At 37.2% G+C, this 27,231-nt stretch overlaps 1 protein-coding gene across 3 annotated transcripts in view; it reads right to left on the reverse strand.

The window, feature by feature from the left end:
• DMD (dystrophin) overlaps positions 1 to 27,231 on the reverse strand; it is a 2,676,723-nt gene that overhangs the window by 1,587,794 nt on the left and 1,061,698 nt on the right. For all 3 annotated transcript variants that reach the window (XM_058291720.2, XM_023592525.3, XM_058291721.2), the window contains one exon: positions 6,555 to 6,705. In XM_058291720.2, coding sequence (XP_058147703.1) covers positions 6,555 to 6,705 — 151 coding nt within the window. The remainder of the gene's footprint in view (positions 1 to 6,554; positions 6,706 to 27,231) is intronic.

Consider the following 27,231-nt stretch of genomic DNA (forward strand, 5'->3'; position numbering starts at 1 on the left):
ATGCTCCTTACACCTCTTCACAATATTCATTGCTACTGCCTTCATTCAGGCTCTATATTCTTTCTGCAGTATGCCCCTTTACATGTCTTCAGGCCTTCTGTTTTCTCTGTGCTCTAATTTATCAAAAAAGATATAAATTCCTAAAAAGTAAGATAACTTTTCCTAAATTGCTGCTCTCTTCAATTTAATTTCTGGGACAAGTATGGTTCCTGGTTACCAATAGACTAAATCTAAATGACTGAATCATGTGTTCAGTACTCTCCATGATCAGGCTTTCATTTTCCAGTACAGAGCATAGTTCTGGTATATTGTAGCTAACCAAGGTGAGTGACATACCTGACTTTTTTCCACCTCATTTCCTTTGCTAAGACAATTTCCTGGTTTTATCCTACTCATGCCATTTGTCCTCTTCTACCTTGTATGATGGTCGTCTCTATTCTGTCTTTATGTGACGTACTAGAAAGTAGGCTTTTTGAGGAAGATTCCCTATGTGCTTAGTTTCTGTATTCTTCACAACACCCATTGTGCTTTAATAAATATTTGTTCAGTGAAATGGAATAGAATGCAATGGAAAGAAATGAAATGTCAGATCATTTGGCAGGATTACACCTAACCGTTCCCTTTTACATGAACATCTAGATCATTTTAAAGGTCACCAGATGAGTATATTTCACAATGATGGCAACCCAAATATTTGAGATTAACTTAGCTTCAAGTTATAAGAGAGGTGATTGAGCTTCTAAGAGGTTATTTAATTTGTATTAATCAGAATTTTTCAATTCAAACTTTATTTCAAATTCAAAAAAATTAAAATAACAGACAAAAGGCAGCTCAACAAGTTATGGAACAATTACTCCTAAAATGGTCTGTCCAGGGATTTTTGTTTAAAGATTTATTTTTTATTTATTTCTCTCCCCTTCCCCCCGCCCCCCCCCCCCCAGTTGTTTGCTCTCTATGTCCATTTGCTGTGTGTTCTTCTGTGACCGCTTCTATCCTTATCAACAGTACCCGGAATCTGTGTTTCTTTTTGTTGCATCATCTTATTGTGTCAGCTCTCCATGTGTGCAGCGCCATTCTTGGGCAGGCTGCACTTTCTTTCATGCTGGGTAGCTCTCCTTACGGGGCACATTCCTTGAGCGTGGGGCTCCCCTACGTGGGGGACACCCTTGCGTGGCACGGAACTCCTTGCGCGCATCAGCGCTATGCGTGGGCCAGCTCCACACGGGTCAAGGAGGACCGGGGTTTGAACTGCGGACCTCCCATGTGGTAGACGGACGCCCTATCCATTGGGCCAAGTCTGCTTCCCTCTCCAGGGATTTTTTATCTCATGCAATCCTAACAGCAAACTCAATTGTTCTTTCAGTGTTTAGAATGACACACAGATGAACACAGATTAGTTAAATGACATAGTCAAGGTCTCATTAATGAAAAAAAATGAATAAAAAAACAATGCTTAATTATATTCATATTTCACAAAACCAAACTGCATATTCTTTTTTATCATAACATTAATATACTACCTTATTTGCTTTAGCTTCAAAACCATTGCAATACTGTTGTTAACTATAGTCTATGCATTATATTTTTATATATCTGTAGTTTATACATCAGCATTTAATATAGGACCTTCACTGAAGTCAGGATACACTACACATGCTTCATTCATATTTGCAAATTCTAAAGACGTGCATGGTAAGGACTCCGTCGATGCTGACAATAAGCCTATGTAGCTATGACAAAAGTCTAAACTGCAAAGAATTGCAACCTAGTTAATAAGCTAAAGCTTTAAACTCCATTCCAGTCTAACTGTTCCATGAGATAAAATATCTCATAGTCAAATATTTTCTTTTTGATGTAAACATCCTCCAAAATCACAAAATTATGTCCTGGTAATGAAAGTTCAAGCTTATTTCAGGTTTTAACCCCTCAAGAGTATAACCATGCCTTCATATTGCTCATTAGTATTGCCACTCCATTATGCGAAATCCTTTCTTTCCTTGTCACTTCACCAATAAACTCCCTCTCTTAGGATGGAGATGACCAGTCAGAATTATATTTGATATGTTTCTTCACAATGGGAATGAGGGTTCAATTCATTCAATTTCCACAGAAAAATATCTCAAGTGCCTCAAACCCAAAGCAGACCTCTAAATTCTCTCACCAAAAGCAATAGTTATGAAGGCATAAATATTCTCTTCCAAATTTTGCAGCAAACTGAACTTTTCACAGTTACCCAGAGATAACTGTTTGCCTAGATTTAATAGTAACCTCCAATATAGAATTGATAGCTTTATCTTGCCTAATTGCCAGATGCAATAAAAATGACTTATTTTCATGGCCTTTCACAGTGGTTGAATTTCTACCCTGCCTCGTAACAAAAGCTGTTGAAATAAAGATAGCAAAGGATCTTGTCACAGGATATACAGAAGCACATCTTTAATATTCATGATGGATTTGCAAGATTTGCAAACATTTATATCTAGCCTTCCAATTGAGACAGAGAGAATGAGAAATAGAGACAAAAGAGTCAGAGGGAAGCAGATGAGGCTCAACCGATGGGGCTCCCGTCTACCATATGGGAGGCCCTGGGTTCGCTTCCCAGGGCCTCCTTGTGAGGGCAAGCTGGCCTGTGCCCGTGGAGAGCTGATGGCCCACTCCCGCAGAGAACTGGCACAGCAAGATGACACAACAAAGGGAGACAAGCAGACACAGAAGAATGCGCAGTGAAAGGACACAGAGCGCAGACAGCAAGCAAGCAGCGAGGGGTGGGGGGAGAAAGAAAAGAAAGAAAGAGAGAGAAGAGAGAGAGAAAGAGAGAGAAAGAGAGAGAGAGAGAGAGAGCATCAGAGAGACACAGAGAAAAGGAGAGAAAGGCCTCTGACCTAAGCAAATCTGTTCCCAGCAACATAACCTGTATCTTTCCTTTTATTTCTGCCATCTGTAAGCATGTCTTAACAAAAGAACTAAACAAAACCAGGAATGACTCAAGGATGTGATGTTCATCTGCACTAAACTAAATAACCTAAGAACTGTATTAGGTGAGAAGGGTGGTAATACAGTAGGGTGGAGATGCTTTTTTGAATACTTCAGGGTCACTGCTATATTTTGTTGTCAGAAAGAGAAGTGGCCTTATTTTCATTCATTTACAATGCTTGGGAAGGAACACTGCAAAGTAAAACAACGACTACTTAAATAAGGCTTTAGCTTGAACTCAGTTACCTAAAGAAAACATTTCTTTTCTTCCAATTTATGAAGCGTCATGGCAAGACTAAACAAACACACAAAAAATTACTCCCTTTTTAGTGTGTACTTTTAAGAAAATATGGGTTTCAAATTTAAATAAATGCAACTCCTTTTTAGATTGTTTGATACTGTTAAATCATTTTCTTCCTACTACAATTATTTCCAAGTAACAAGAGTATTATCAGTTGTCAGCCTATCTTCTAGCTATGTTTTTGTTTTAATTATATATATATAATTTTTATTTATTTATATTATTTATTTATATTTATTATTTATTTATTTATATTAATTATTTATTATTTAATTATTTATTTATAATTATTAAATTTATAATTATATATATAAATCTATCCTGAAGTGAATCTGAACAGTTAAAATAGAGGTAGAAATCCCCCTCACTCTCTGAGCCATTAAATCAGTTCTTTCTGTTTCTCTTTTTGCACTTACATGAATAAGTCTTGGATGCAATACAATATATAATCAACCTACATGCTATTCTGTTGCTTTTTGCTGTTTCAAATTATTTTCTTCAAAGCAATTTCATACTCATCAGACATGACATATTTTCAAGTAATGGACAAGCTATTCAAGTTTTTAGAATATTAGTCAAATATCTTCCACTCAATTCACTTTATATCTTCCAGAGCAAAGTGTAAAATATTTCAGGTAATTATCAGAGTATGAAGATCCTGAATAGCCTGTCTAATCTTAATGAAGGGTCTATTCAGAATCCCAAGCTTTCCTAGTACTTGACTTAATTCATCCACACATATTGGTTTCCCTACCATTCCCTTTCTGCTTCCCTTCTGGTACCCTTCTTCTTGGCTTCCTCTTTAGACTTGGCCATCTAGAGCCTGCATCCTGTTCTTTGGTATTCAATGTTACTGGCCCTTTTCTGAAATGCCTCATATAAAAAAAACTTATGAAAAAAATTGAAATCAATTAAAACAAGAACTGGAAGTAACACTAAAAACAAACTCAATACTTTTATTTCCAAACTGAAAAAATGGAGAACCCAAGAGATTAAGTGATTTTTGAAAATCATACATTTAGTTAATATATGATTGTACATTATAATATAAATAGTACATATACTATTTACATTGTAATGTAAATGTACTTAGTAATGTAAAGCCATTACTCTATCTTCTAGGGTGTTGTGGTTTGAAGCTGTGTGTACCCCAAAATGACATGCTCTTAAATATAATGCATCCATGTGGGTTTGGTCCCATTGTAAGTAGGACCTTTTGATGAGGCTACTTTGGTTAAGGTAGGACCCACCTCATTCAGGATGGTTCTTAAGTCTCTTACTAGAGTCCTTTATAAACTGTAAGAATACTGAGAGAAAGCCATGGAAGCAAGAAATGGAAAGCAACAAAACCTGGAAGAGAAGGGGGTGACCAGCAGACACCATCATGTGCATTGCCATGTGATAGAGGACCCAAGGGTCACCAGCTGCTGGTCTTTGGGAAGAAAGCATTGCCTTTATGGTGCCTTGATTGGGACATTCTCAAGGCCTCAAAGAGTAAGCTAATAAATTTCCATTGTCTAAAGCCAATCCATTTCATGGTATCTGCTTTAAGCAGCATAGGAAACTAAAATACAAGGAAATTTTTTAAAAAGTCTTCTTAGGTGATGCTCCTCCCCAGACACTGAACCAAGAATTTGGGTGCAAGTAGTGTTTTGGGAGGTGATCTCAGGAAGCACTATAAAAGGGTTGGGATATCGGGAAACTTATGAGAGTCTGTGAAGAACACACCTTGGAATTGTCCCACTAAGGAACAAGGATTCTGGGGCATTTATTCAACCTTCATTGGTTGAGGATGACTTCAGGACACTTGAACTCTACTTACTGACCACACGTAAATTGGCTGAGACTCTCTTGCAGTCAGAGAATGCTCTCAGACAGAGAGAAGCTATGGGTGCATACAGAAATGATCTTTAGGCTCCTTTGAGTATAGGCCAAGGGGAAGACGGTAGGCATGGATATTTTCTGCCAGAGCACTGATCATGTAGGAAAAATTGTGAGGTTAGAGAAGCAGCACAGGATCTAACTTCTTTATCAGATGTTCCAATTAAAATCTATTTGATCTCTGTGAGTCACAATTCCTATGTGAAAATTATAATACAGTTGATGTATTATTTTCCCCCTGATGGTGTAGTAGATGGGATTACCACAGCTATAACACTCCTTTAAACAGCTTGATCTTAAACTACCAGGGCAAGATTTCTTATGGGACAGTGACAATAGGGGCCAGCCCCATGTGCCTTGGTAACCCGAAGCCCATTAAATAAGAAAAAAAATCTGAAACTTCCCAAGAAAGATATCATTTATTTAAGAGCTATGAATCTAGCTTGGAAAAAAAAAAGATATAAAGGGCGAGAAGGAAGTTGGGTGAGATGCAGATTTAGGAGATTTGAGGTGAGGGGGAAGATTTTCCATTTCTGAGACATAAATAGAAGAACAACAAACCCTGAGCAGTGTGGCCAAATAAAATACAGGACTAGTTAAATTTGAGTTATACTAAAACACTATTTGATATTTATATGAAATTCAAATTTAACTATGATTTATCTAGGCATCTTGCACTTTTTTTTTGATAAAGCTGGCAACCCTAACGTTGGGCCAACAGTGAGGGGTCCTCTCTTCTTTGTGTTGTTGGACTGGGCAAGTCTTTGTTCCTACATTCAAACTCAGAGCTAGTTTTAATATTTCGCAGTGTTTAAAATGAAGAACTTTTTAAAATTCAAGATCAGGAATATTCTTGCAGAAATCCCAATCACAGAAATAACAAATGTTTTCTGGAAACAAGGGAGCATAACTGTAAATACACAAACGGAAGAAAGGTACAACAGAAATATTAAAATTAATAGATGCTATAATTTATAGGAAAGCAATATCACAGAGGTTCATTTTTCATGAAGTTTGGCCTGCTCAAAGACATTATGAATTGAAGGTAAAAATATGTTAGAAAAAGAAACCTTACTCTCCTTATTTAAATTTATATTCCAGACAGTCCCCAAAGAGGTTCTCGTCTAGAAACCAAAACTTTAATAAATCACATACTTTTCATTGTTCTCTTCCAGAAAAATGTTTGATTTTTTTCAAATATGAAAATCCTGGTTATACTATTGTATTTGAACAAAAAGATTGCAAATTATATTAGTTAATAATTATTTTAAGTTGGTTCTGAATTGAAGCTTTAATTCTTTGCTATCCATAAACTATAATGTGTGTATGTGTATGTTTATGTGTATTATACACAGATTTTGTTTTCTAGTAGAGAGCATATAGCATAAAATATACTAACCTTATGCTGTTGTATTTGGCGTTTTAGGTCTTCAAGATCAGGACCAAGTGGTTCTTCCTCCATTTGCTTTGTTCTCTCTTCTGTTTTTGTCAGCCAGTCATTTAAATCTTTCAGTTGCTGATTCTGCAGATCCATCAGAACTTTATGTAAACTGGAAATTTGAAAGAAGTATATTATTACTTCTATGAAAGCAATTTTACTTACTATTATTAAACTTATAGTTATATAAAACTGTTGGCATTTATAATGTGGCATGTTTATACTTTTTGACATCTGTTACACATAAAGAAGGAAGGGAATTAAAGCCCACTATCACTCACCTCTGAAGTGATTTCTCAGACTTATTATAGTTCACATATTTCCATTTCTAGAACATTTCATACAGCTAACTAAATGTGAACATGCAAAACTTGTGTGCCATCCTGCATAATTGAGTTGGTAGAATATTTTGGCAATTTTTTGTCGATCTGTTCATTATTTTTGTATGTGTGGTGGTTAAAGATGGCAACAACTTCTTTGCCACTCTTTCCATGAAGAGAAGAAGTCTATTTCCCACAATACCAATTCCAAGTGTAGGCTGGAAAAAACGGATGACATCTATATTCTTTCTTTGCAGCTCAGCTGCTATGCTGTAAGGAAGTTCAGGCTAGACTACTTTATGATGAGAAACTGTGTGGAAAATGGTCCTGGAGGGTGAAATGCTACCTTGGAAGATACGGAGGTTTATAGTTATATGACTTGGAGTAGAACAACACCCCAGCTAAGCCATGCCTATATTCCCAATCCACAGAATCATGATGAAATATAAATCATTGTTTTAAGCCACTAATTTTGGGGGTCATTTTTATGCAGAAATAGATGACTATAATAGTGGTTTTTTTCAAAGACTTCTAAAATAGTGGACTGGGTAAGGGATTTAAAGTCCAAAGGCTTAGGTTCATAGCCCAGCTCTATACCCTGGAATCAAATTCTTTAAACTCCTAAATTACATTTCCAGCAGAAGAGTCATGGGATAATACCTTGCCTATCAATCACACAACTTTATGGCGAGGACAAAGCACAAACTGATGTTATTTTAGCCCTTAAATGAAAAAAAATTGAGAGTCAAGTAAGAAGTGTTAATATACATTTCAAGGTAAATATTCTTTATGGAAAGCAGGTTTAAAGCAATTTGGGGGAAGCGGACTTGGCTCAATGGATAGAGAGTCCGCCTACCACATGGGAGGTCCAGGCTTCAAACACAGGGCCTCCTGACCTGTGTGGTGAGCTGGCCCACGCACAGTGCTGAGGTGCACAAGTAGTGCCGTGCCATGCAGGGGTGTCCCCCGCATAGGGGAACCCCATGCACAAGGAGTGTGCCCCATAAGGAGAGTCATCCTGTGTGAAAGGAAGTCCAGCCTGCTCAGGAGTGGCGCCGCACACACGGAGAGCTGACACAAGATGATGCAACAAAAGGAGACACAGATTCCCGGTGATGCTGACAAGAATACAAGTGGACACAGAAGAACACACAGCAAATGGACAGAGAGAGTGGACAACGGGGGTGGAGGGGGGGGACAGGATGGGGAGAGAAATACAATACAATACAATACAATACAATAAAATAAAGCAATTTGGGAATTCCTAATATACTAAAAAACAAATAATACTGATCTTATAATGCTAATATGGAAGACATTTTGAATTAGGGATTTATTATTCTGATTTATAAAGCCTTCACCAGAGATGTCCTTTAATTAGCTTATTTAAAAACACAAAAAATACACCTGAGAGCATTTAAAATAATTTGGATTATGACATTTATTGAATTTTAACATTTTTGAGACCCAATTCCTCTGAGAACATTGCAATCAGAAGTCTATAAGGGAACCGGATTTGGCCCAATGGATAGCGAGTCCGCCTACCACATGGGAGGTCCAATGTTCAAACCCCAGGCCTCCTGACCCGTGTGGTGAGCTGGTCCACACACAGTGCTGATGCGTGCAAGGAGTGCTATGCCACGTAAGGGTGTCCCCCGCGCAGAGGAGCCCCACGCACAAGGAGTGCGCCCCCTAAGGAAAGCTGCCCAGTGCGAAAAAAGTGCAGCCTGCCCAGGAGTGGCATGGCACACACGGAGACCTGACACAGCAAGATGATGCAACAAAGAGACACAGATTCCAGGTGCCACTGACAAGAATAAAAGTGGACACAGAAGATCACACAGCAAATGGACACAGAAAGCAGATAATTGGGGGTGGGGGGAGAGGGAAGGGAAGAGAAATAAATAAAAAACAAAACAAACAAAAAATATAGATACAAATAAAGAAAAAAAGAAGTCTATGAGATGTAGTTATGCAGTGGAGGGGCATGACAGTGGTGCAGTGATACTATTGGGTTAGTCGGTACAGGTATATCAAGGAGTAGGGTGTAGAGGGGGTGGGTTGGACTGTCCATGGAATTGGGGGGAGGGCTGGGGGAGGAAGAAGGTGAACACTAGGGATTGCTGGGTACATGATTAAAACTACAACTTTGGGAATGCTCTTTTGGCAATAGAGCAAGATAGGGTTACTGATTTAAGTCACTGGATGTGGGGGGAATTTGGGACAGGGCGCACCTGGGGTAGGCTTCTAGGAAGTGAGTGTTGTTCTTGACACAGTGTGTTGTATCAGTGGGTGGAGACCCACATAATGAGAGGGAAGGTGTTGGACTCCCATCCTGGGGAGGCCCACTATGTTTTCAAATAGAGGGGCTGGAGTCTCTCGAGAGCATGGGTGGTGCCCAATAGGGGAGGACAGACCAGTGTGTCAAGCCCTCAGTGTTATTGCAAGGAAATATGAATCTGGTCCTGCAAAGAATCAAGCCTGGTGGTTGCCATGAGGCCCGAGGGGAGGGGGAGGGAGGAATAGAATAGATGGAACAGGAGGCATTTTGAGGGTAATGAAGTTGTGATGGTTAGGCTATTGTGTCAACTCCAACTCGGGCAGGTAATTGTACCCATTTGTTTGGTCAAACAAGCACTGGGATAAATGTAATACAAGGTGACTTTAGTCACCATTGACTTTACTGCAGTGGTAAATCATAGATAGCTCATTACAAGTACATCAATCAGGGAGATTGCCATCAGCAATGAGTGACACTTTAGCCAATCAGTTGAATGTCTTAAAAGGGGAAGTGATTCTAGCATTGAGTGAGAATTTCCCAGCTCATCTTTGGACAGTCAACATCTCCCAGAACTCAAGAACCTTCACTGGACTTTCATTGGAGTCCCTGGTTGCAACCTGCCTGCAGAACCTAGATTTGTGCATACCCATGGTCACGTGAGAGACTCTTATAATATCATATACTATTAACAGATATCTCCTGTTGATTCTGTTTCCCTAAAGAACCCTGACTAACACAGCAGTGTTCTATATGATCTTGCAATTATGGATACAGTCCATGTTAAGTGTCATCAAAATTTATGAAAGTGTGTGGTCCAAAATATAAACCATAATGTAAACCACTGGCCATGGTTGGTAGCTATTTTTCAATATTTGTACATCAGTTTTAACAAATGTACCATCCACATATAAAATGTCATTAATAGGGGAAGGGGGAATGGGAGAGGGATGTTGGGTATATGGGAGTACTCTGTATTCTGTATATGACTTTATTGTGACCTAAAGCTTCTGTGAAGACAAAATGAAAAAAGACATTGGGGGAATAAATGAAAGAAAATGTCACTGTACACACAGGACAACAGATCTTACAGTGATGAGAGGCAAAATGTCAAAAAAATTATATTTTTTCATTATTTTTTATTATCCCAAAATAATTTTTACATTTTTTTATTTTTAATTTTTTTTGTATTTTATTTATTTTTAAAACTATCATCATTTCATTTTCTTATTAACTGTATTTGGCTATTTTATTGGCTTCATTTTTTTAAGAAGTTTTAGATCACAGAAGGGTTACACCTGTGGCAGGGGAGGACCATTTTTGTGGGATGTCAGTGATGGGGGATACATGGGAGGAGGTTTACCTGGGCATACATATAAGGCATATGAATGTGTTCAAATGTTCATGGATCATTGTCATTGTGGGTGGAGAGTAACACAATAATGGAAAGAATATTGAATTCCCATCCTGGGGAGCTCTGCCACATTCTCTAATGGAACAGCAAGAATCCCCCAAGTATAGAGGTAATGGCTAGTGAAGGAGGATGGTCCATTGATGGGCCCTTGATATTGATGGCTGTGCTTATGAACCCTTACTACTGAAATTGAAACTTACCCTAGTATTATAGGGTACCTAAGTGTTACCTCCTGAGAGCTTCCTTGTTGCTCAAATGTGGCCTATCTCTAAGCTGAACTCAGCATATAAATGCAATTACTTCCCCCCAGTGTGGGATATTACTCCCAGGGATGAGCCTCCCTGGCCCTGAGAGATTACTACAAAGCATCAACTAGCAATGCAATTGGAAAAGACCTTGACCAAAGGGGGAAAAGATAAAGACAAATGAGTTTATATCACTAAGAGACTTCAAAGTGAGTCAGGAGGTCATTCCAGAGGTTGCACTTAAGCGCATCTCAGCAGGATCTCATTGTCAAATTAGACACTACACCAAATAGTGGGGCTCCTCAGGGCTCTAGAGACACCCAGGCACTATGATGAGGGCAGATAGCTCATGAGTTTGTTGCCTTGCTTGTGGGCCCTACTTTGGGGTTCGTGCTCCCAAGTGTGACAGAATTGGATTCAGTGGTGGTTTCCCTACACATGGCTCTTCTGTCCCTTCTATTTGCACCTATAGTTGGTGCTGGAGTTGGTAGGTTTATGTCCAAGAGACTTGAATCTTTGGGCTTCCATGTGCCAGCTGGACCCTGAATCTTTATGGAGTTGCAACACCTACTCTCTAGTTTATTGGACTCACCCAGGACAACTAACAAGGAGGTGATGATGGACAACCACCATAACAAGGAACGGAAAGGAATCTGCAACTGCAAACAAGAGAGTCCCATCCATTGGCCATATGGGACTGAAGGCTCCTCTCAATTAGAGGTGGAGTGGGCATCAGCATCACAGAATTATCAGAATTGGGGAATGAAGTATGGATTAGGTTAGATGTCCTAGAATTCTACTATAGACTTTTTGTGATTCTAGCAAGGGAAGAACTTATATCACTGATGTGGAGGCAGTGGCCACTGGAGGTTCTGAGGTCAGGGGGAAGGAAAACAGGTATAATGTAGCAGCATTTTAAAGACTTGGGAATTATCCTCAATGACATTGCAACAACAGATACAGGACATTATATATCTTGCCATAACCTATGGAATTTTGTGGGAGAGAGTATAAACTACAATATAAACTATAATCCATGCTTAGTGGCAATGCTCCAAAATGTGTTCATCAATTGCAATGAATGTACCATACTAAAGAAGGATGTTGTTAATGTGGGTTAATGTGGGCAGTGTGGGAGGTGGGGCATATGGGAATCCCCTTGATTTTGGAACATTTATGTAATCTAAATATCTTTTTAAAAATTAAAAAAAGAAGTCTATAAGAATCAGCTTTCATTTATCCAAAAGAAAAAACAGGCATCTTTTTTTGTGAAACAATATAGATGAGGCATCCACTAAAGTGGAAACAAAGACTGAAAGTTACTGCTATTAAACTCTTAGTGAACACCATCCCAGCATTGAAAGGTATATAAATCTTTTACTTTATTGGTTCAGTGCATCCCTTGAGAACTGACCTAATGGTAAGATTTCATGAGAATTGGCTGTGGTATCATATCTTGTGTTTGTTGTCTTTCCTGCCTGGTTTGTCATTTTATGTTCAGTTAAAAACCCCATATTTCAAAAACTGAAGATAAAATCCCCATATTATTACTTATACCTGAAGAAATGCTTCAATCTAACACCTATTTGCTTGATTATTAAGGGATTTTCTTTGTATTTACTTTTTAACATTCTGACAGAAGTTTCCTTCAACAAATATTTGAGTTCTATAGCTATGCCTGAAACTCATATCTGTTAGGAATAGACAAAAGAAAATACCTTATACCCATCTTCAAGTAGCTTAGAGACTATTAGAGAAAGAGATGTATTAACAATTACACTATGAGAAGAAAATCATTGTAATTGAAATGTATACACATTTCAGAGGGTACATAGGGTGAGGACCAAGTTGACCTGGGAACTTTAGGAATGGTATAATAGAACATATAGCCTAAGAGTTGAGACTTGAGAAACTGATTCAAACAGTTATTGAATGTATACTTATTGAGTACCTAGTTAGTATGGATGGGCAGGTGAAAAGGGCCCACACTGCCCTTACTGTTATGGACCTAATATTATGGGTGTGGGGGTTACAGAAAATACATCGCTCATTAGGACATTAGTTACTTAATTATAACTGTGCTCATGCAATGAAATGTGAGCAACTTAATTGAGTCAGTGAAGTAGGAAATGCTTTATTGAAAAAGTGATAATTGAGAAACTCTACAGCTTGAAGTAAGAGGAACAGGGTGAAGAAGAAAGGGGTAAATCCTTTCTAGGCAGAAATCACCCATGCAATGGCCCTGAGGCGTTCTAGAGGACCAGACTGATCATGTAAGGGTTGGACCACAGCCTATACTAATCCCCGGGCCCTGGGAGATTTCTTGAGCTCTGCCTGAATATCTGAAGTCTGCAGCTCCATAATCTTTTATTTTTGGTCTAGTTTCATCTTACAGAGACTTAGAGGCTAACCAATAAAAACAGATGTCTTCATGGGTGCTTTGTCAGGTGTTGGATCTTTTGCAGATGGAAGGTAGAAATGTCTGGACTGTAGTTCTTTGGGGAGGGGTCAAAGTGACTGGGTCACAGGTAGCGTACAGGGACACTGAGCATACAACCCACGCAATTCAAAATGGTAAGCAGTGGTACAGTCTAATCAATGTTTCCTGGCTTCACTGATACCCCATGATATTTTACAATGAATATTACACAATTGGGGAATGTGCTGACAGTTATTGTGTCCAGAGCACAATTTATTCAAAGTGAGACTAATCCCTATAGACAGCAGATAGGATTTTCCTAAGAATGAAACTTCCGAGGACAATGGACTTGGAGGTAAGATGATAAGCCTAGAGGAGAGGCAGTGCCCATTTGGGGAGCCCCTTTGATGAGTTGAAGTTTGTATACTTGTTTGAACTATAGGAATAATTATTTTTAATATAGGCACTACATTAATAAAGATGTAAAACTATAGACTTTATAAGCCCTAAAGGATTGCAATTAAAATAGCCAGTACCAAGAAGGTTGAGCTTTTTTGGAAGACAGATTCTCAAGCCCAGTTTCTCAGACCTCAAAACTATTAGCTTATATGCAATTCTCAAATATGAAATACGAGTGAAAGGAGGCAAAATATTATGAATGGTTAGATCAGAAACAAACTACTAGCCATGTTCTATTTCAAAATACAATTCCATGATATAAGTTGGCAATAGAACCTATATAATTTGATTTAAGTGAGGACTATCAGTATGAATTAGAGAAATTGAATTTTAATGTACATTTTGCTCTCAAATTCATTCTATTTAGTGATGAAAATCACACCGATGAAAACTAAAATTAATGTATTTACTTATTTAGACTTGAAACTCAGTAAAACAGATTTAATAGATGAAATAAATTTTATTTTACCTCAGAAATCATGTGCATGCTGACATATACTTAAATATGCAGTTATTTTAACCCCTTGTATGGATTTGTTTCTTTTACACTATTAAGAAAATGATTAATCAAGGTGATGTTTAAGTGAGGTTTTTATATTAATTATCACAAAAAAGTGAACTAATGGAATTTTGTAATAATGCTTTAGTATCAGAGGTGCTACTACTGTGGGAGACTTCTGGGAAGATGGAGGATAAGAAAGTTGCAGGGCTCACTTCCCTCCCAGAAAACAGCTACAAAACAGACAGAAACTATTCAGAATAACTGTTTGAGGGCTCTAGAGACCATGGGAGTACTGTCTAGCATCCAGGAAAGAGACGGGCAAAGAGACAGAGAAGCTGCAATGAGTTATCTGTGAGTAACTCAGGCCCCTCCTGCTGCTGGTGCCCACCACTCCACTCTCAGGGCAGACAACTTTTGGTTTCCTGGTCCCTGGTGGGCAGCTATGGACTGAGAGGACCACAGGGGCCCACTTCCTCAGGAACAGGGAGAAGAAAGGACACAGCCTACTGCTGATCCTGCTTTTGGCCACAGTTTCAACCCATTCTAGCCAGGCAGGCACTGCCGAGTCACTGTTTGCACCTGGGAGCCAGCAGAGAATAGAAATATCCTACCTTCTCAAACACCTGCCTTATTCACCAGGACTAGGTGCCACTGATGCAGAGGGGAGTGGTGAGTTCTTCCTCCCTGGGAAAAGGGAGGCTACAGCTGAGCAGCGGCTTTGAACTGTGAAACCTGGTTCTGAATAGTGGGCTCAGAGGGGGAGCCCTCGAGGATGTTGTTTCCACACCACCTGCCCCATGAGGGATGCAGTGAACACATTCCCCCATAGGGTGAGTGGAAAGATTTGCTAAAGGGAACCATCTGTTGGCAAGCCAGGAAAGTGCAGTCCAGGGGGAAAAATGTGTTTTTGGCACCTTTACTCTCTCCCTTCACAGGCCCTTGGAGACTGGCTTCTACCCCATTAGTGGGTCCCTGGTCCTTATTTGATCAGTTAAGCAGGGGCAATTTAAAGACCTAGAATAAGTTGAATCAAGAATCAAAGAAGAGATGCAACAGTTTGTCAAAAAGAAAATCCTAGGCAAGGCAGAGAAATTGACCATCAGAGTAAACACACCATCATAATCAAATGGCTAAATATTAGCAAAAAATTACAAACCATACTAAGAAACACAAAGATATTGCCCAGTCAAAGGAAAAACTCAAAATGTAAGATGAGACACAGGATTTGAAACAACTAATCAATGGTGTTCAAACAAATCTCCTAATGTTCAAGGAGTTGAAGGAAAATATGGCTAAAGAGATAGAAGATATTAAGAAGACACTGGGTGAACAAAAACAAGAATCTGAAAGTTTTGCAGAAAAAAGAACAGATCTCATGGGAATGAAAACACAATAGATGAGGTTAAAAATATATTAGATGCATGCAACAAAATATTTGAAATGGCAGAAGAAATAATCAGCAAATTAGAAGACAGAACATTAAAACTGAAAAGACAGAAGAACAGATAGAGAAAAGAATGGAAAATATTGAGCAGTGGCTCAGGGAATTAAATGATAGCACAAAGTATACCAACATATTTGTCAGGGGAGTTCCAGAAGGAAAATAGAATGGAAAATTGGCAGAAAGAATATTTGAGGAAATAATGGTTGAAAATTTCCCACCTCTGACAAAGGATATGAAAGTGAATTCCAAGAAGCCCAGCATACTCCAAACAGAATAAATTTGAAGAGACCTACTTTGAGATGCATACTTATCAGAATATCAAATGCCAAAGATAAAGAGAGAATTCTGAAAGCAGCAAGAGAAAAGTGATCTGTCACATACAAGGGTTCCACAATAAGACTAAGCACCAATTTCACATTAGAAACCATAGAGGTGAGAAGGCAGTGGAATGATACATTTAAGGTATTGAAAGAGAAAAACTGCCAGCCAAGGATTCTATATCTGGCAAAATTGACCTTCAAAAATGAGGGTAAGATTAAAATATTCACAGATAAACAGAAACTAAGACAGTTTGTAAACAAAACGCCATCTCTATAAGAAATATGAAAGGGAGCTATACACCCTGAATGGAAAAGACAGTAGAGAGAAGCTTGGAGGAAAATATAGACATGAAGGTGATCAGACAAAAATAAGATACGATGTATGAAAGCCAAAATATAAAATGGTCGAAGCAAACAATGCCTTTACAGTAATAACAATGAATGTTAATGTATTAAACTCCCTAATCAAAAGACAGACTGAAAGAATGGATAAAAAATATGAGCCCTACATATACTGTCTACAAGAGATTCACCTTAGACCCAAGGACACAAAGAGGCTGAAAGCAAAAGGCTGTAAAAAGATATTCCAAGCAATCAATAACCAAAAAAGAGCAGGGATAGTGACACTAGTATAAAAAAAGACAGACTTCAAATTTTAAAATATTATAAGAGACACAGAAGGCCATCATATATTAATAAAAGGGGTAATCCAACAGGAAGAAATAAGTCATAAATACCTATGTACCTAACCAGGGTGCCCCAAAATACATGAGGCAATCTCTGACAAATCTGAAGGGAGGGAAGTGGATGTGTCTCAAGTGATAAGGCCTCTGTCTACCATATGGGAGGACCCAAATTTGATCCCTGGGACCTCCTGGTGAAAAAGAAGAAGAGAAAGCATGACTGTGCAGTGAGCAAGTGCCTGCGTGGTAATCCAAGTGCCCATGCAAGTGCCCATGTGGTGAGCCAGTACCTGCATGGTAAGCCAGTGTCCACACAAGTAAATCACACAGCAAGATGATGATGCAACAAAAAGAGAGATGAAGGGGAGAGTCAAAGTGAAGCACAGAAGACTCCAGGAACTGAGGTGGCACAATTGACAGGGAACCTCTCTCCACATCAAAGTTCCCCAGGATCGAATCCCTCTGAATCCTAGAGGAGAAAGATGAGAAGAGAAGACAAAAAAAACGAGAACTAGATACAGAAGATCACACAGCAAATGGACACAGACAGCAAAAACAGCAGGATGGGGGTGGGAGAGGGGGAAAATCTTTAAAAAAAACTGAAGGGAGATAAGAGAGACATAGATGTCTCTACAATAATGTTGGAAACTTCAATACTCCACTCACATCAATACATAGAACAACTAGAATGAAGATCAACAAGGAAACAGAGAACTTGAACAATATGATTATTGAGCTAGTCCCACCATACATACAGAACACTGTACCACAAATCAATAGGATATACATTCTTCTCAAATATTCATGGATCTTTCTCCAGAATAGACCACAAGTTGAGCCACAAAACAGGTTTCAATAAATTTTAAAAGACTGAAATTACACTAAGAACCTTATCTGATCATAATGGAATAAAGGTGGAAATCAAAAATAATAGTTGGGAAATGGGGAAATTCACAAAAAAATATGGAGGCTAAACAACACACTAAAACAATCAGTGGGTCAGAGAAGAAATCACAAGAGAAATTAGTAACTATCTCAAGACAAATGAAACCAAGAACACAACTTTTCAAAACTTATATAGGATTCAGTGAAGACAGTGCCGAAAGTGAAATTTATAGCACTAAATGCCTATATTCAAAAGGAAGAAAGAGCTAAAATCAAACAGCTAACTGAACACCTGGAGGAACTAGAAAAAGAGCAACAATCTAATCCCAAAGCAAGCAGAAGCAAAGAAGTAACAAAAGTTAGAAGCACAAATAAATGAAATGGTCAGCAAGAACAACAACAAAAACAATACAGAGAATCAAATCAATAAAATCAAAAGCTGGTTCTTTGAGAAGATCAATAAAATCGACAAACCATTGGCGAGAGTAACAAAGAAGAAAAAAAAAGAGAAGATGCAAATAAAAACAATCAGGAATGAAAGGAGGGACATAATGACTGACAACAAAGAAATAAAAAGGATCATGAGAAGTTTTGAGAAACTGGAGAAACTATAGACCAACAAATTATAAAAGCTAATGAAAGGGATAAGTTCCCAGAAATGCACAAACAACCTACACTGACTGTAGAAGAAATATAAGACCTCAACAAACCAATTAAAAGTGAAAAGATTTCATCAGTCATCAAAAATCTCCAAACAAAAAAAGCCCAGGACCAGATGGCTTCATTGGAGAATTCTACCACTAATTTTGAGAAGAATTAATAACAAACCTGCTCAAATTCTTCCAAAAAATTGAGAAGGGAAAATCATCTAACTCATTTTATGAAGCCAACATCACCCTAATTTCAAAGACAGATAAGAATACTACATGAAAAGAAAATTACAGATCAATCTCTCTACTGAATACAGATACAAAAATTCTCAACAAAATACTTGCAAACTGAATCCAACATCATATTCAAAGAATTATGTACCACGGCAAAGTAGGTTTCTATCCTGGTATGCAAGGGTGGTTCAACACAAGAAAATCAATTAACAAAATACACCACGCTAACAAATAGAAGGAAAAAAAACACACATGATCATCTGGATTGATGCAGAAAAGGCATCTGACCAAATCCAGCATCCCCTCTTGATAAACACGCTTTGAAAGCTAGGAATAGAAAGAAAATTCTTCAACCTAATACAGTGTCTATAGGAATAAACCATAGTCAACATCATACTTCAGAAACATCGAACATGGTAACATCAGAAAGGTTAAAATTTTACCTGTAAGTTCGGGAACAAGACAAGGATGCCCACTGTCACCACTGTTAATTAACATTGTGCTAGAAGTTCTAGCTAGAGCAACTAGGTAAGAAAAAGAAATAGAAAGCATCCAAACTGGAAAAGATGTAAAACTCTATTCACAGATGGCATGAGACTATATATAGAAAATTCAGAAATATCTATGAAAAAGTTACTAGAACTGATAAACAAGTTCAGCAAAGTGGCAGGATATAAGAGCAACACGCAAAAATCAGTAGTGTTCCTATACGCTAGTAATGGACAATATGAGGAGGAAATCAAGAAAAAATTGCAATTACAATAGTAACTAAAATATCTAGGAATTAATTCGCCAGGGATTTAAAAGACCTATATTCAGAGAACTACAAAAATTTGTTAAAAGAAATCTAAGAAGACCTAAATAAATGGAAAGACATTCTGTGTTCATGGATTAGAAGATTAAATATTGTTGAGATGCCAATTCTACCCAAATATATTTACAGATTCAACTCAATCCCAATCAAAATTCCAACAGCCTACTTTACAGAAATAGAAAAGTCAATTACTGAATTTATTTGGAAGAGGAAGGTGCCCAAAATAGCCAAAAATGTCCAAAAAAGAAGAGCAACATCTGAGTACTCAAACTTTCTGACCTTAAACCATACTGCAAAGCTACAGTGGTCAAAACGGCATGGTACTGGCATAAAGATAGATACAGTGATCAATGGAATTGAATTGAGAGTTCAGAAATAGACCTTCACCTCTACAGTCAACTGATTTTTTGACAAGGCTACCAAGTCCACTCTATTGGAACATAACCATCTCTTCAACAAATAGTGCTGGGATAATTGGATATCCATAACCAAAAACAAGAAAGAGGGCCCCTATCTCACTCCCTACATAAGAATCAACTCAAAATGGATCAAAGACCTAAACATAAAAGCCAGGACCATAAAACTCCTAGAAGATAATATAAAGCATCTTTATGATTTGGTTGTAGGAGGTGTGTTATCTTAGACCTCACATGCCAAGCATGAACAATGAAAGAAAAAACAGATAAATGGGACCTCTTCAAAATTAAACATTTTTTCACTTTAAAGGACTTTGTCAAGAGGGTAAAAGGCAGCTTACTCATGAGATAAAATATTTGGAAATTACATATCCGACAAGGGTCTAATATCCATGATATGTAAAGAGATTTTCGACTTAATGATAAAAAGACAAACAACCCAATTAAAAATTAGGCAAAAGACTTGAATAGACATTTTTCCAAAGAGGAAACACACTGAAAAGATGTTCAATATCACTAGCTTTAGGGAAATACAAATCAAAACTACAATGAGATATCATTTAACATGTCTTAGAATAACTAGTATTAAAAAAAACAACAACACAGAAAAATACAAGTGTTGGAGAGGATGTGGAGAAATACCAATGCTTATTCACTGTTGATGGGAATGTAGAATGATACAGCCGCTATGGAAGGCTGATTGGCCGTTCGTAAGGAAGATAAATATCTTCCGGCAATTCCACTACTAGGTATATACTCAGAAGAACTGAGAGCAGGAATATGAGCAGACATCTGCACACTGATGTTCATAGTAGCATTATTCACAATTTCTAAAAGATGGAAACAACCCAGGTGTCCATCAACCAATAAATGGATAATCAAACTGTGGTACATACATACGATGGAATACTGAGCTGTAAGAAGAAATGAAGTCATCAGGCATATGAAAACATTGATGAACACTGAAGACATTATGTTGAGTGAAGCAAGCCAGACACAAAAGGACAAATATTATATGTGATTTCACTAATGTGAATTAAATATAATGAGCAAACTCCTGTAGTTAATAGCTAGAATATAGGTCACCAGAAGATAGAATGAGGATACCCGAATGGAAATCTGAGGCTTAATTTATACAGAATTTGTAAAAAGGTTGTTTGGAAATGAATAGGTGATGATAGCACATTATAGTGACTGTAATTAGTAGCGCTAATATATGGATATGATAGTGGTTGGTGGGACTGTATAGCACAGTGAAAACTCTTGTGGACATGAGTATGATCAATAGTGTATATATAAGAATGTTTTTTTTCTGAAATAGAATAAGTGTATGTTAATGTTATAAGATTTTAATAATAGGGTGATATTTGGGTAAAAATACAACTAAAGTAAACTATTGCTTATAGGGAATAGTAATATATTGATATTCTTCCATCAATGGTAAAAAAAAAGAATTATGCCAAGTAAAAGAAACCAGACACAAAATACTACATATTGTTTGACTCCATCTATACAAAATGTAAATACAAACAAACCTACAGAGAAAGAAATAAATTAGCAGTTGAATGGCAGGTGAAAGAGAGATTGAGAAGTGATTACTAAGGGCTGGGGTGGGGGTTCTTATTGGAGTAAAGAAAATGCTCTCATGTTGACTGCAGTGATAAATGCACAACTCTTTGATTGTACCTAAAGCCACTGAATGTATACTTTGGATGGAGTGTAAAGCTTATGAATATGTTTAAATAACTTTTTTTTTTAAAAAAGAGGTGCTTCACATTAGTTTCATTGAGAGATGTTTTAAAACTGATATACCCAGCCCCTATCCAAACAACTCAATCAAAATCCAAGCACTGGTACTTTTTCAAAGCTTTCCTGACAGGCTGATGCTAGCGAATAGCCAAGGTTGAGAGCAAATGTGCGTTTTCGTGTTGTTTTTTTTCCAGGACTCGGCTATATATAAATGCATATAAATATGCATTTTTTAAAAACTTTTTATTGTAGTAACATAAATGTAACTCAGAATTTCCCATTTTAATCATTTTCAAGTGTACACTTCAGTGCAATTAATTACATTTACAATATGGTGCTACTATCACCAACATCCATTACCCAAGATTTTTCATCATCACAACAAAAACTCCTAATTTTTTTAGCAATAGCTCCCCATTTTTCTTACCCCCTGACGCACGGTAACCTGTAATTTACTATCTCTATGAATGCATGCTCCAGATATTTCATGTACGTGAGATTATACAATATTTATCTTTTTGTGTCTGGCTTATTTGACTCAACATGCTGTCTTCAACATCCATCCATGTTGTCACATGCATCAGGACGTCATTTCTTTTTTCAGCCCTTGGATGCCCACAAGTGCCAAATGAGGAGTTGAGTCCAGGAAACATGGCTGCATCAGAATTGATGTGAACCAGATCCTTGGATATAATGTGGAGACAGAAGGTTTTATGATGCATAAAAATGCCTTTGTCTAGGCATATAAAGAATACTATGCAAGTTTTAAATGATCTAGCCATTAAGGAGTCATTTTAACCTTATACAACTTGGAGCTTTTAGCAATCATCTTACTTATTAAATTAGAAATTCTATTTATCATGACAGACAGAGGTATTATTATATTTAATCCTATTAATGCAGGACCTGATATTAGCTCTGACCTACAGATGGGAAAACCAAGACTTACCTTTGTCAAATTTCAAGCAAGGGAGGTAGGAAGGTAGGAACTTGGGTGATGTGGCCCTGGGGTCTACTTAACCATCATGCTAAAATTCCTGTACTAAAGCTACTTTTAAGAGATGACTTTTGTATTTATTCCTCACTTCATTTATGGCAGTGATAAAGATGAAAAAATAGAAGGAAAGGGAAGGTAATTTGGTGAGAGTTTTAAAATACATTGCCATTAATAGGTAATTTTACTACTTATTTTCACCAAATGAAAATGAGAGTTGTTACTGTTGAGACAGTTGTTCTTGACATGACGGTTACTTTAATGGTAAAAACTACAATATACTTGGAAAGCCATTTTCCCTCAAATGTATAACAATATCATAAAAATAAACAGCCAGATATTTAAAATATTTATAGTGTTTCATTAAATGTAAGAATAAGAAAACATGGCATATTCTCTGCCAGAAAGGAGCAAATTTGCTTTAAAATAGAAACACAATTTTGATTTTATTCTGTTTTTCAAAGAAAAGTTTCAGTAATGCATGTAAAGACTTTTTGTTGCATAGCAGGAATGACTGTGCCATATGAAGCACATTAGTATTTTCCAACTCCCAAGGCTTTTTAGCATTAATCAAAGCCCAATGAATACCCTGTGAAATGAGTTTTAGGACTTAGAATCCAACAGAAACAATGTCCCTAAATATATGACTTTTGCCATCACCGTTGCCTCTACCTTACCAGATTTACCACCACTTCCTTCACCACCATTGCCCACCAGTTCCCATATTGAAATTCTGAAAATTTACTTCCATTACTTGTTCATGTGGTCAACCCCTCCTATCCTCCTGCAATTTCTGGCCTCAATAAATAGATTCTCTTCCCAGTTCTGATCTCCTCTTACTAAACCCACTGGCAAAGCCTGAGACCAGGTATTTTCTACTGTCTATAAATCTCAGGTACTAGTATAAAAGTTTCCATTGGGGAATGAAGTGAGGCAAGCATCTTACAAAAACACACGGACAGTTTTTTTCGTTTGGTTTTAATCCAAAATAATGTGTCTATCGACTTTCTTCTATTGCACCACCACTCCTATCAAGAGGTACTCTGACATGTTAGGCTGGGAAAACCCAAGGAGAATAGGCCAGCTGTATCTTTCAAAAGTTCCCAGTAGTTCCAATAGTTACTATTATACTGCACTCTAGCAATCTGGTCTTTGAGGTCCAAAGTTTTTAGAGTATACCCTCACAATATATATTCTAGGAAGAAACCAGCAACAAAGTTCCCATTCCAACAACTAGAAATGAAAGGAACTTTTCAACCCTCCCTCATAATTAAACATGTATTCATATTTACCAGATTTATTTACCTATTGAATAGAATGTGAGAACTAGTATTATGTTTATAAAGAAGTCTGCAAGAGAAAGAAAAATGTTTTCATTGTTTTCAAAATCCTCATGTATTTTATTCCTATATCCATATAATTCAACAAAAGTTCGATTATTAATATTCTTCAACAGTCCAAAGCAAGATTAAAGTGCCAAATGCAAAAAAAAAATGATTATGGAAAATATAAATACAAAATCTAACAGTAACAAAATGAAGAAGTTTCATGTCTGCGGGCAAAAGATTCTTACAGCAAATATATTAAGGCGACCCTCAATTCAATCTTCCTGACTAAATACTTACAAAGTGAATATAATTGTCTTTCCCTCCCACTAGAATACAAACTCAATAAGAGAGGGAATAAGACTGTTTTGCTCATGGATACATCCTCAGTAACTAAAACAGTACCAGGTATATAGTAGATAATAATTACTAGACAGGTGAATGAAAAAACTCAATTTTCTAATTCTAATTTATTTTTCTTTGTGTAAAAGCATTGTTCCAAAAAAAATGTTACTCTCTATTCTCATTCCCATGAATTCCTGGGATTTGGCTTTCTTGTTTAAAATTAAAACCGTAAGTGTGCAAGACAGTTTTGCATTTTAGCTGAACATTCTTTTCATTATTTACAGAAAAAAAAGCGATGGTCCTATCTACTTACAACCTGACCAAAATATGTTAATAAGTGTGGTTTCTTATAAGGCTAATAATTAATCATCAATACCGGTGTATAGCCTCGGTTATATATTATTGTATCAAAATTTTATTATCCCATAATCTCCCATGGGATGTGATATCAACACTGGAAGACTGAATGAGACAACACCAACACTACTTAGGTAGCTTCTAAGAAAGTGTTTGACTAACCTTATTTGATAGAAAAATAGAGACAGAAGATATTTAAAGTAGAGGTCTACAAATGAGGACCAGGGATTTATCTATTTTACAATAGTTTCAGCTAGACCAGCACTTCTCAAACTTTAATGTCCATAGGAATCACCTGGGATCTTGTTAAATTTCAGATTCCAGTTCTGTAGATTGGAATGAGGTCTGAGATTCTGCATTTTTAACAAGCTCTCGGGTGATGCTGATACAAGGAGGACCAAGGAACTATCACTTCAACATTACTGGAAGTAGTAGAAAATGAACTAATTCACCAAACCATGATTAAGAAATCACAGGTAGAAGCTTTTGCATCTTTAGAATGCTCATTGTAGTATCCATTTCAAAGATTGGAACTATCTAAAGAATTCAATTCATTTGTACACCCATCCATTATTTTACTCACATAGGCAAAATGTTTGTCACTTCACTTGGGAGCAAACAACACACCCACTTATTTCAGCAACACTTTTGCTCTATCTTCTCTTACATCTGTTGTCTCATTTCAGGATCCTATACTTTTGATGTAACTTTTCTGTAATCCAATACTTCTCTAAAAATAAAGTTTATTATGAATTCCCCCTTAAAAAATATTGGAACAGACTTTTAGGGAAAAAAGAAAAATGATGAGCCAGATTGGTTAGACATAGTTTCTCTTCATTCAAAATGTTGATGGTGAATCACAATTATTTCCATGTCACAGCTTGTGGGTTTGTATTTTCACCCAGATACTATTTCTCTCTCTCCTCCTGCTGCTGTAAACCAGCACACAGCTTCACTTGGCTTCCTTACAGACTTGCTTTCATCTTTTTCCCTTACCATCACAAAGGTTTTAGATTGCCCATACATATCCTAACTACAGTTATCAGAGAAGTTGATGGAACTTGCTGTGCTTATCTTTATGAGTCCTTGTAGAAATGACAGTAAATCTCTTCTGCTCTCTGCAGGTTGCATTTTTCAATCAAATTAATTAGTTTATTTATAGAGAAGAAAACCTTCAGTTGTCCCTATGCCGGTTGTCTTCTGGTACTTGCACAGTTGGAAGTTTTGTCTTCTTTTCTCCCTCTCCCCTCCTCCCACCCCAAGGGTATTCCACATCATAAAAGGAAGCAAACCAAAAAAGAAAAGATCTTGCCACCTACTCTTCTCAAGGCTTCTAACTCAAGCATGTCAGTAGACGTCTTATTTTAATTATGAAATCAGTGGTGTTCAGTTCTCTGATTTATTCTGATATACATTGTTAAAGATTCATAATTGACCAATATCAGCATGGTGGTGGAAAACTAATTTGTGGCTAGAGATGTCTTAATAAAGCTCTTGATCAAATGAGCTTTCATCTTATCATCGATTCACATCTATGAGGTACCAGACTTGGAGACAGCAGAAATCAGAAAGGGAAGAACCAAATGAAAGATGGGGTAGAAAGGAAGAAGAAAGGAGGGGAAAGCAATGGAATGCTTATTTTTCTCTACTGACGTTCCCTTGTAAACATACTGTGAGTTTCAATTGTGAAATTATATCTTCAAATATAATTTTAAATAGCCAATCTCATACTCCCCTATCCCCACAGAAAATACCTACAAACTTATCCTTTGAAAAATAGAAAGTAGCCAATTAGAACTCACTGGAGAGGAGTACAGTTAAAATATTTCACCCATGGCCAGTCATCTTATATATAATGATAATCATTCTTTACATTTTATAACAATTCTGCATATGAAAATAAACTGTGTTTTCATATCTTATCTCAGCCAATATATTTGGAAAGTGTGCCCGACACATGTAAACGTTGCTACTTTATACATCAGTAAACCGAGGGTCACAGAGGAAGAGTATGACTCTCCAGTTCACATCAATGGGTGTTTGAGAAAGTGAGACCTATCCCTCAGGCAAATTACAAGTAAATTTTGGGGAAGGAGGAAATGAGAGCATGATGTTACCTCTTTATTTCTGCAATTTCCTGTTAAGGTTAATAATTGTTAATGGTTTGTAGGGTACATAATTTGTCTCAGATGCAACCTGCATAAAGGTAGGATCTATATGCATGAGGCACCGATGTCTAATTCTAAAGCCAAAAACATCTTGATTGTTCATAAGGTGAAAAATGAATGAATGAATGAATGAATAAATAAATATAGCAGAAATGGTATATAAATTAACTATTGGACCAAGACCATAGAGTATACCCTTGTTTTATCGCAACTACCACCTGATCTAAGACAGCTAGCACCTTTTACCTAAACTAACTCATTGGCCTCATAACTGTCCTCCCTTCTTCCAGTGGCCTCCCTAATACTTTCATTACTAGTCTCTCCCCTGCTGAAAACCCTTTGATGGCTTTTGCTTTCACTTAGCCTAGAACTCCAAGCCCTTCCCCTTCACCCTGGTTTTAACACGCCGTACATGATAAAACCCTTACCCATATTGCAACTCCATATCATACCTCAGCTGTCTCCTCACCAATTACAATGGCCTTTCAATTCCTCCAACAGGCCAAACAGTTCCTGCTTTAGGGTCTTTGTATTGCCCATGCTCTAAGTCAGTCACTCAAATCCTCCCCAACTTTGCACCTACTACAGAGTCTCTCCCAGAATAATTTAGCCATGTA

Source organism: Dasypus novemcinctus, chromosome X (assembly GCF_030445035.2).
Source record: "Dasypus novemcinctus isolate mDasNov1 chromosome X, mDasNov1.1.hap2, whole genome shotgun sequence".
In the NCBI taxonomy this organism is placed as follows: Eukaryota; Metazoa; Chordata; class Mammalia; order Cingulata; family Dasypodidae; genus Dasypus; species Dasypus novemcinctus.